At 36.7% G+C, this 12129-nt stretch overlaps 1 protein-coding gene across 1 annotated transcript; it reads right to left on the bottom strand.

The window, feature by feature from the left end:
- Positions 1 to 1458: 1458 nt before the first annotated feature.
- On the bottom strand, positions 1459 to 10785 carry LOC120570559 (galactose-specific lectin nattectin-like). The gene is made up of 7 exons (XM_039818957.1): positions 10724 to 10785; positions 10436 to 10498; positions 3537 to 3561; positions 2626 to 2708; positions 2098 to 2232; positions 1864 to 1975; positions 1459 to 1714 (listed from the first exon to the last, which is right to left on the bottom strand). The coding sequence occupies exons 2-7, from the start codon at positions 10496 to 10498 to the stop codon at positions 1650 to 1652; spliced, it is 483 nt and encodes a 160-aa protein (XP_039674891.1). The 5' UTR covers positions 10724 to 10785; the 3' UTR covers positions 1459 to 1649.
- Between the last annotated feature and the right edge of the window lie 1344 nt (positions 10786 to 12129).

Genomic DNA, 12129 nt, shown 5'->3' with positions numbered 1-12129 from the left:
ACAAGGTCCCAACCATTTGTTTTCTTAAATACTGGCAAATTCAGCACCATATTCACATGTCCATGGCATATGAAGCTGTTGGATCTGCTGAAATGGCCTCATAATCTAGACTTCAATTGTCCTATTGTTATTAAGCTTTCCCAGTATTCCATTAAAACACTCACTGTAATTCACCTCCACACCAGTGTGTGCGCTGTTCACGCTTTTCCTGCTGGTTAATCTGCTATTGAAAAATAGCGGTGGGAGATGAGTCAGAGAGTTCAGCCCGGTCTCACGGCAGTTCGTGTAAATGTCAATTGCAAAACAAATTTATATATATATATATATATACACACACAATTTTATTGTATGTATATATATATAATACACAATTTTATTATTATAATAATAATGGCCCAGGGTGACCAATAGCCTAACCCATGACCGACCTGTCAACCAATCACGAGAGATTTTTCTTGTTTAAAAGTAGTCGTTTCATCCAATAGTGAGTGAGGAAATTCAAGCCAGGCCAGACGTTCTCTGGGGACAGAAATCCCACTTTTCATGCAGTGAGAGCTCCCAAACTCGAAGATGGACCGTTTGTCGTGGCTGAAGTACTGAAAATGATACACTCCGTTTTATCTTCATTCAAGTTAAGAAAGTTTTGTGACAGCCATAGCTTAATATCATTAATACAACTAAGCAGGGAGTGTAGTGTGACACTGTCATTCGGTTTCATAGGCAATTAAATTTGCAAATCATCTGCATAACATTGAAAAGACAGGTTGTGCTTTCCTATAATAGCCCCTAATGGCAACATATATAAAAAAACAGGATTGGGCCAAGAATTGAACCCTGGGGTATCCCACAAGAGAGAAGAGCAGTTGACGAGGAGCAGTCACCAATCGTAACAGAGAAGCTCCTATTCGCCAAATAGGAGCTAAACCATTGAAGTGCTGAGCCTCGGATGCCTACACACTGATCAAATAAACTTTATTATCTTATTACCTAACCTATTCATCAATGTCTTTATTTATAATTTGGATTAGGATCTTAACCTTGTTTTATTGTAATTATTTAAGAAAAGGAATAAAATATTATTCACAAATATATAATTATTTGTCCCTTTAGAGAAAACAAGAGTCAATAAGTCAGGACCAGACACTGTTTGTAACAATATGTCTTTTATTTTTTAATGCTTATTGATTATATAGTGAACAAAAACAGATGAATAAAGAATCCAACACACCAGAAACTCCTCTTTTATCACAGAACATTTGGACAACATTTGGACTTTTATTTTCTATTTGGACATTTTTTATGAGAAGATTATCACCACTCATGTCTGGTAGGTGGATGTTGTTACCTTTGGACAGAGCTGACAGACAATATTCAGTAAACTAAAATGGAAAAGATGCCAGAGTATTTGAATGTTTTCTGTATTTCATTTTGTGTCATTTATTACTGATTTTTTTCTCATCCAGCTCAGAGAGTCAGTTTCCTTCTAATGTTAAAACTCAAATGTGAACCGTTTTCTAACTCTTCAGATAATAAACAAGTGAAAGTGAGTCTGTCAGCAGAGAGCTGTTTCTGTCTGCACAACAAACTGAAAGTGAATCAATGATAGAGATTATAGATGAGCTGTAGTGAGATCATGATGGCGGGAGGCCTCACAGGTTCTTGGAGCACGCAAAATGAAGTATTTTGTTGCACTGCCCGTCATTCCAGTTTAATCCTGTAGAGAGAGTTTCCAGAGAGTTTTAATGTCTTAACTTTTTATCTTTCAGACTGGAACATACGACCACCTGCTATAAGTTTAGAGATCATTTTTGGATCATCATGTTTATTTAAAACAGAAGATGTTTCATATGTTGTTGTTTTTACCATTATGGTTCATCTCAAGACAGTTCTCAGCCCCACCGGCGTTGTCAGGCTGCCCCGGACCCCAGTGCTTGTAGTCAAATGTGGATCCATCAGACCAGATCCACACGCCCTCCTGAAAGAGAAAGATTGGTTCAAATTTTCCTATTTCTGTTCTTTATTTCTTTCATCAAATTTCATTTTCTCGACAGCTCGAGAGACGAGTGACATCACTTCCTGTGATGATAAAAGTCTCACCTGCACTGAGTCAGAGCCTCCGATCCAGGAATTTTTGTTTTCACTAGTCACTTGGTTAATGAAGGTTCTGAGGAATTCATATTCCTCTTCTGAGTGGACTGAAGCCAGATTCCCACCGGCGGCCTTGCAGAAGTTCTAATGGAGACAATATAATAGGTTAAATGTATTTAAGAACAAAACATAAAACTAATCACAATTTTAACATATGCAATCTCAGGACATCTCATTTTTATACTGACATACCTTTGGACAATGCAGGACTTTTACTGTAACGAAGTATTAATACTTTTAGAGATTGTCTTCCCCCAAAAAACAGTCCAATAAATTGTTTGTTCAAGCAGCAATTATGACTCATATTTAGGTTAATAGTGATGGTGCCCTCTAATGGCCATAGTAGTTATGATAGCAGCAAACCAGGAAGTAAAGTGATTTATGTTTTGCTCCTGTCATAACTACTATGGCCACTAGAGGACACCGCCACTAGAAATCTCAATATAGGTCAGGACAGTCTCGATAAAACTGCTGTACCTCTGCATCGATCCAACTCTTTCCCTGGAAGTTGAAACTGAAACAGCGAGAGCCGAACTGAGTCCAACCAGGTGGGCAGGGATCTATGAGACCTATCAAGACAGTGTTGGAAAAGGAGAAAGTTAAGTTCTGGCTTCAAAGGGGTTTTCACTTGTTGTTGTGTGTGTGTTTGCCTCCTCCTTCTACAGGTTGATGATTGCTTGTGCTCATTCAGCTCCCTGGATAAAGGAGGGAGGAGACCCCGCAACTTCCTCTTCTTTTCCTTCATTGTGCTGGCTGGCAGCAGACTGCGCTGAGTGAAGCATGTGAGGTTGATCGACCTCTGCCTGTCCGTAGCAAGCTCACTTTTGTTTTTTAACTTCTGTGAGGCAGTGTTGCATGTCTTCTGTTTGTATTATTAATAAATTATAAATATAATTTTGCTACAAGCTCCTCCCATCCTTCCTTCAGAAACCTAACATAATTCTTTTCTCCCTAATTCCTATCAGGACATAATATATCTTTCCGTGTGATGCAATCAGTCAAGAGCAGATGTACGGGAAGTTAACATCTGGGCGTACAGCCAGGGACAGCGAGGTCAATGGCCTTATGTGGTACCTAATGTTAAACGTGTGATGTACTGATATGGACTCCATCCTCCCAAATGTATAAATGACTGGGATGTTAGAGAATGTCTTCAGTTCCTCTGCAGAGTAACTCAGGTCTTCGGTTGAATTAAGATCTTATGTTTTGAAACATAAGTAAAATTTTTAGTAAAATCTGCAAGTTGAAAAATCCAAGACAAACCAACATGGAGAAGAGAGGAAGGAGGCGCAAACACACACAACAAAAAATACAAACCCCTATGTAACACTGTATGAACAAACCAGTCAATTACAATCAGAGCAATTAGTCAGATATACTGTACTGACCTGGGCAGGGGGTTTGTCCATAACACTGTGATCACAAAAAGACGTATTAAACACGTCTAATTACAGGGTTACTCAACTTTATTTATATTTGAAATTTATTGTTAGGAGGATAACCCCATGAGATGAAGCATCTCATTTTTGAGGGGATCTTGAGACAGAAGACAAAGACAATACAGCACATGTACATTCACACTCGCTAAAGTTGTGCTAACAGATTGTGAAATACTCAGACCAGCCTGTCTGGCACCAACAACCATGCCACACTCAAAGTTGCTTAGATCACCTTTCTTTCCCATTCTGTCATTCAGTTTGGAGTTCAGGAGATTGTCTAGACCTGGACGGCACCCCTAAATGCATTGAAGCAGCTGCCAAGTGATTGGTTGATTAAATAATTGCATTTATGAGAAATCTTACAGGTGTTCCTAATAATCCTTTAGGTGAGTGTATATATATATATATATATATATATATATATATATATATATATATATATATATACATACATAGTAGATATACGCACACCTACACCCATACTCGCATGTATATACATAAATAAAAAGAAAGGACAAAAAATATCCCGAATATTTGGGTATATAAAACAAAAGTCCAGTCACACATTACAGAAAACCATTACAGCAACAGTTTCCATCCAAGTAAGTAAAGAGCAATGTTTTGAAGGTGTGCAAAGAAGTGACAGATCTTAGAGACCCAGGCAGGCTATTCCAGTCTGAAGGGGTTTTAAATTTAAAGGTACGTCTACCACTCTCTTTGTAGATGTTTGGTACAGTGAAGAAGGGATATTCAGTGTGTCTCAATCTATAGCTGGGTCTCTATCGAAATAAATATTCCTTCAGGTAAGGAGGATAATCAGAGTACACACATTTAAAAATAACCTGGTACCAGTGATACTGTCTTATGGCTTTTGGTGATAATAAGTTCAGTGAGTTATACATTGCACAGTGGTGAGTAGTAAGAGGACATCTCAGCACAAATCTGCTTATATTAAAAACATTTAATGCTTTCAGATTTGATTCTGATGTGTTTTGATAGACAACATCCACATAGTCTAATAGAGGAAATATTAACTGTGACACAATTGTTAACCTAATCCTAACTTCTAAACTTCTAAAATCTTTTTTACAACAGAATTAATATAACACCTAAAGGAGAGTTGTGAATCAAGCCAAAGGCTCAGATCTTGGAAGTTTATCAACTTGTACAAGTGGAGTGTCATTCAGTAGAAGGTGGTTGGATTGGAACCAAAGTTGAATGGCGTTAAAGTTAGATTGCAGTGAGGATTGAATCTTAGAGACAGACACAGTAGGTGTGTAGACACTGTTGTCTGCATATAGATGAATAAAAAACAGTCTGAGCAGATTTGAAGAAGGACTATGGAGTTAGAATCATGCCAAAACCTCACACACACACAAGACGTGTTTTACTCACGCCCAACGATTCACAAACAAACTCAGTGTGGTTTGCAAATACAAAACATCATTCACAAACTAATGCATTTTGTTCTGCAAATAAGAAACCTACCTATCAAACAAATGCAGTATGTTTTACACATACAAAGAAATGTATTTCTTCAATGACATAAAATATCCTGCAAGTACAAAACAAATTCTACAAGTACGAAAAAAAAAATCCTTCAAGTACAAAAAAAAATCCTACAAGTACAAAACAAATTCTACAAGTACGAAAAACTGTCACATGACTTTTGGCACTAATTTTCCACCTTGCTGATCCACACACAAATGCAGGTAAATTTTCTAATAAATATTCTGTAATTTGCACTCCACAACAGCAGGTGGCGCTGTTAAGTCAATTTAAGCCTGCCAGGACCATAGATATATACACACGGATTTTTTTAAACGTTATTACGGTGCAAAACTTACTGGAACAAAGCTGAGCAACGTGTTGTTGCTGGTGACTAAACCACTGATTATATAGATGTATATTGAAGCGATGCTGGCGTTAAAGACCCGCTGATTGTTGTCTGATTCTCTGAAATGAATGCCGGCATTGCATTGTGGGAAATCGGCTTTGCATGGGCCCAACTCTGATTATATCTGTTCTGTCTTACAGCATACTGTAATATTTCACCAGTAATAAGAACAAAATAATATTATTAAAATAAAGAAAAGCATACTATGGTAATATCTACATATATGATGCTAGATGTAGTATTATAGTTTAAAAAATATCAAAACAACAAAGCAATCCAGCTTCCGTTGCCGAAATAGACCGAAATAATAACATTAAAAGAAATACAATTAAACCATGATAAGATCTGGTGAATAAATGTTGATTAAAACAGCGGTTATTGGGCTAAAAATACCAATAATAGCAAAGCTGTATACAGCTTCTCTGTACAGAAAGAAACGTGCTGTGATCAGGGAATCTGTGCGTAGACCACGGATGATGATGTCATTGACCTACATGCATCGCATCCGTGGGCCCGTCACAGAATTTTCGGCGAATCTGTGAAACTGCCACAGATACTGAGTTAAGGGGCCGTGTTCATTTCACAGAATTCTGTGAGACCGGCAGCCTGTAGGCTACTACGAAGCAAGATCAACATGCTGGATTTCTTTCAGTTACCCTGTTCCTTTCTTAACTGTCTTTCAGTTAAGAAAGCTTCTTTTAATGTTATTATTTCGGTCTATTTTGGGAAAGCTGGAAGCTGGATTGCTTTGTTGTTTTGATATTTTTTAAACTATAATACTACATCTAGCATCATATATGTAGATATTATCATAGTATGCATTTCTTTATTTTAATAATATTATTTTGGTCTTATTACTGGTGAAATATTACAGTATGCTGTAAGACAGAACAGATATAATCGAAGTTGGGCCAACGCCGATTTCCCTACAATGCCGGCATTCATTTCAGAAAGAATCAGACACAGCTCTCGGTCTTTAACGCCAACATCGGTTTAATCACCAGCAACTACACGTTACTCAGCTTTGTTCCAGTAAGTTATGCACCATAACGCGTTTAAAAAATCTGTGTATATATTTCTATGGTCTTGGCAGGCTTAAATTGACTTAACGCGTAACCTACTGTTGTGGGAGTGTGAATTACAGGACATTTGTTAGAAAATTTACCTGCATTTGTGTGGTGTGGATAGCAAGGCAATAGGCCAAAAGTCACGATGACAGTTTTTCGTGCTTGTAGAATTTGTTTTGTACTTGTAGGATTTTTTGGTGCTTGAAGGATTTTTTTCTTTGCGCATATTTATGGGAGTATTTTTTTTTAATTGAAGGATTTTTTTTTTGTACTTGAAGGATTTTTTTTTGTACTTGCAGGATATTTTTTGTCATTGAAGAAATACGTTTCTTTGTATGTGTAAAACATACTGTATTTGTTTGATAGGTAGGTTTGTTATTTGCAGAACAAAATGCATTAGTTTGTGAATGATGTTTTTTATTTGCAAAGCACACTGAGTTTGTTTGTGAATCGTTGGGCGTGAGTAAAACATGTTTTGTGTGTGTGAGGTGTTGGCATGATTCTAACTCCATAAAGGTCATTGATAAATGAAAGCTGCAAGCAGCATTGGATGGGCCCTCGCGCCTCTGCACGCGACGGGGTTACTGGCGGACGCAGAGGCTCCTCGCAGCGCTGCCTGGGGACGTTGGGGGCTTAAAACCCCATCGAGCCCCTAAGGAAGAGAGGGTCACCTTTCTCCATTATTAAGAACTGTGATACACAACCATGAAAAGAGACACGCTGATGTCTACAGTGAAGATAAAAATTAAACCAGAGAAGAGAGTGTTTAGGAAAGCCTATCGCATGTAATCTGTCAGGAAGCATATAATGTTCGACTATATCGAAGGCCTTAGTGAGATCTATAAACATTTCACCAGTCGACATGTTACTGTCTAGGGAGGATCATTGGTACATTTTAGAAGAGCAGTAGTTGTAGAAAAATTTGGTCTGAAACTAGATTGATTTGGTGACAGAATGGAGAAATCATTAATATATTTGAATAATTGCTTAGATATTAGTTTTTCAAACACTTTTGCTATACTACTGATGATGGAAATAAGTCTGTAGTTTTTAAGATAAAGTGCATCGCCACCCTTGGGTATTGGTGTAACTCTGGCAGACTTCCACATTGATTGAACCACACAGGTGGATAACGATAAAAAAAGTAAATCCGATAAAGAAAACTTTTTAGGATTATTGAAGTTATTAGACAGAGATTTTTTATAATAATTCGATTTAGCATTTGTTGTTTTAGTTGTAAACGTATTTCTTAATTGTTTATATACAGTCCTTTGACAGGCGGTACTTTTCACATTTTTTTCGCCTTATCTCTTTGTTTAAAACAATGTATTAAATCAGCATCAATCTGTGGTAAATGTCAGCACTTGACCGTTACCGATATCCAAGGGGCATGTTTTTCAATTACTTTAAGAACTTGTTTGTAGATAAAATTCCAAGCATCTACAACATAGGGAATTAGGTGAAGCCTATTCTAATTTATATCTAATAAATCTTGGATGAAAAACTCAGTGTTAATATGTTTACTCTGCCTTACCCTAATTACCTTGGGTGGTAGGTGAGGTAATCTAATTTTCCATACACAGAAACCATGGAATGATCACTAAAGCAATCGGGTAGAACAACAGATTCAGTGATTCTGTCAGAGTGGGTGACCAAAATCCCGTCTAATAGAGATTTGGATCTGTGGTCAACCCGAGTAGGTTCTCTGATTAGTTGAGTCAGGTTTAATCTTTCAAAGAAGTTTCTGTTGTTTAGAGATGAACAATCTAACCAGTTAATGTTAAAGTCAGCAAGGATAATCATCTTGTTTGCGCTACCAACAGATTTAATAGTAGTGCCTATGCAGTATATTGACTCTGTAGGGGAGTTAGGAGCTCTGCAGATATTATAAACATTTTAACAAAAAGACATTCAAAGTGTACAGGGTTTTCCCTTGAGGTTACAAGCTTGGATAATAAATTTGAGGAGACATAAGTGGCTACCCCTCCTCCACTAGCACCCCTATAGCTCTATACAAAACATAACCATCCAGTTTGATTTCCTCATCTGATATGTTATTATTCAACCAGGTCTCAGACAGTGTGATAACACTAAGTTTATTATAGACAAGCAAGGCCCTTAAAATATCAATTTTATGTGGCAAGCTTCTAATATTCAGCTGGATGACAAATAAGCCTTTACCCATGTTGACTATTCGGGGACATAGGAGAGAAGGTGGACGGTGGGGGGGTGGAGAGAGCAGCATATACACACACACACACACACACACAATCACAGACTGGCTGAACATAACAGAATACAGATACCATCTGCTTAATTTCTCATTGTAGTTGCATGAAGTGAAAGCCTAAAGTTAAATTTTTTTTTCATGCAGAAATAATCATGACGTCAAGTTAAATCCTAGCCCTTAATGGTATGAAATAAGATGAGTATTGGCCAATATCATTCTAGTAAAGAAGAAACAAAAACAGCTCATTAAAGAGGTAGCAGGCCTAGTTAAGTTAACCATTCATCAACCATGGGAGCTCTAAGAAGAAAACCGGAAAAAAATATTATCATGGCCAAAATTAGGCTAGTCGGCCCGAGAGACAAGTAGCCCGACTACTCAGATGAGATAATTGAGTTCACTTCAAGAGATATCTAAGCCTTTCATGCCACAAATAACAGCAAGATCGAGATCAAATCAGTTAGTCAATACCTCAAGTTAAATGAGACGAGTGCAATCAGTCATTCTGGGAGTGATATAGCACCTTTGATACAAACATATAGCTAATCTAATCTAATGTTTAAGTTTACAGTTTGTACTCAGCCTACATTAAAACTAGTAACATTATTTAATAACTGTCTCATACTCTTACAGGTTGGGAAACCACTGCATTATTCTTCATTTGCAACACATAGACTTGTTTTTTAAATGAATGGTTGCATAGTTTTTACTTGCAGATGGAGCCAAATACGTTAAACAAAGTTGTCATACTGCAGACAAGGACATAAATGCAGACGATTATGGACTGTGATCAGCGAGCCATTTATCAAATTAAAGTATCTTGCTATTTGTAAGTGTGTTATATAATATAGATATGGTTTAATATTTAGATTAATATTTAAAGTGTTCTCAAAATATAAAATGACCTCTCGATGAAATTGTGATAATAAATTGAACTTATTTTGTTACAGGTTGTTACAGATTTTATTTTATTTTTTTACAGAAGTTATTTTTGCACCATTGAGGCATAATAAAGCATGTTCATTAACCTCTGAGAAGCCTGTCTGAATTTGTCTCGAGGCCAGGCCGAGTGTCTCTTTTTTGGAAATCAAAATATGGTCACCCTACCTTAATGGAATGAAATAAGATGAGTATTGGCCAATATCATTCTAGTAAAGAAGAAACAAAAAACAGCTCATTAAAGAGGTAGCAGGCCTAGTTAAGTTAACCATTCATCAACCATGGGAGCTCAAAGAAGAAAACCGGAAAAAAATATTATCATGGCCAAAATTAGGCTAGTCGGCGCGAGACAGGTAGCCCAACTACTCAGATGAGATAATTGAGTTCACTTCAAGGGATATCTAAGCCTTTCATGCCACAAATAACAGCAAGATCGAGATCAAATCAGTTAGTAAATACCTCAAGTTAAATGAGACGAGTGCAATCAGTCATTCAGGGAGTGATATAGCACCTTTTGATTCAAACATGCAGCCCAAAGTGCTCCACAGAACAAAATTATCTAATGTTTTAGCTTACAGTTGCACTCAGCCTACATTAAAACTAATAACATTATTTAATCACTGTCTCATAATCTTACAGGTTGGGAAACCACTGAATTATTCTTAATGTGCAACACAGAATTGTTTTTTAAATTAATAGTTTCATAGTTTTTACTCACAGATGGAGCCAACAGTCCGATGGACAAACAGAGCAACAAAGCAAACGGAAAGCCTGATGCCATCTGTGGAAAGACGTTAAACAAAGTCAACGCTGCAGACAAGGACATGAATGTAGACAATTTATGACTGTGATCAGTGAGCCATTTGTCACATTAAAGTATCCTGCTAGTTATAAGTGTCTTATATAATATAAATATGGTTTAATAGTTAGATTAATATTTAAAGTGTTCTCAAAATATAAAATGTCCTCTCGATGAAATTGTGATAATAAATTGAAATATAATTACTTTTGCTGAGGTGATGATTGGCTGACACAGAACAACAAGCTGATGACTGTCAGTAAAGGAAGATATTCACTCTTTATATAGTTAATCTTGATACCTAAAAAACATGTTTGAATCACTGATCGATATTGGTGATGCTTGGAAAGGATCAAGGAACAAGTAAACACTTGTTACATGAATTATTTTCCAGTTAGAGGTGAAACATTAACAAATTGCTGCCTACATGCCAACATAATTGTGGGTTCAACTTTTTTTTTAATTTTTTTTATTTGTTAGGGACCATGTACAATTTTTAAAATAAATGTTGCCAGTTGATGCATTGTACCAGAGTTAGCCTTAGGCTAATTGACATCTGCAGTCCCTACTTTAATCAAGTATTGCCTTTTTTCACTGTATACACATACTCCACCAAAACTCAGAGGGAAATATTGTACTTTTTACTGCAATCCATTTATGTGACACAGTTACTTTTTACATGCAAAAACGACATGAAGCTGTACTTATACTACTAATCTACACAAAGTATCTAACTAAATTGACTCCACGTTAATAAACTACAACATTGAAATGCTCTTACTTGATAGAGAAAATATGATATTCTATAAAAATATACTACTTTGAAAGGAGCTATTGTGTAAATTGATTATGATGATGACTTTTGATTTGAAGAATATTTTCCTATACTTGAGCAACATTTTGAACATGTTATGTACCACAGTCATTTAAAGTAGCTGTGATAAAACCTCTGCTTAAAAAAACACTTTTGAGGTCTTAGCCAACTTTAGAGCACAGAGACTATCAAAGATTTTATAAAATGACAATACTTCCAGCTGTCCTCTCTCTATAATCATTTGTTTAGCTTTTTGGACAGTAGCTGAAATGACCTGCCTTGATCTGCTACATGCTAATTTATGACAGGCGTACATATTAACATCCCCACTCGCTCCCTCCGAATGCTCCAGACAAATTTGTACTCAGGAGCTGGCAGCGTAAAGACCGCTTAATGTCCGATCTAACTGATACAGACATTTGCATTCTGACAATCGATGTATAAAGAGAACTGGATACAGCGTAGAGCTTAGATCGGGCCCAAGAAATCAAGCCCGACCCTACCCAAACCCGTGCACATTGTGTCCGAGCCCGGCCCGGCTCGATACATTAACTGTAATTATGAGCCTGAGCCCGATTTAAACCCTACACTTTTTTAATACGTGGGCTGTTATAACTGACGTTGTCAACTCCATTTCAGAGTTGTTTGAACTACAGAAATCTGTTTAGAATTATCTTAATGAATAATTCAACAAGGACGAAGCATGTAGCCTATACTGCGCTGTTTGTTTATTCCGAATGGAATGGATCGCAAATGGATCTGAATGAAGAAACGTAAAAAAAAAAAATGCATTTCTCTG

Source organism: Perca fluviatilis, chromosome 12 (genome assembly GCF_010015445.1).
Source record: "Perca fluviatilis chromosome 12, GENO_Pfluv_1.0, whole genome shotgun sequence".
In the NCBI taxonomy this organism is placed as follows: domain Eukaryota; kingdom Metazoa; phylum Chordata; class Actinopteri; order Perciformes; family Percidae; genus Perca; species Perca fluviatilis.
Note: the sequence above shows the minus strand (reverse complement) of the source record. Positions and strands in the feature narration are given on the sequence as shown.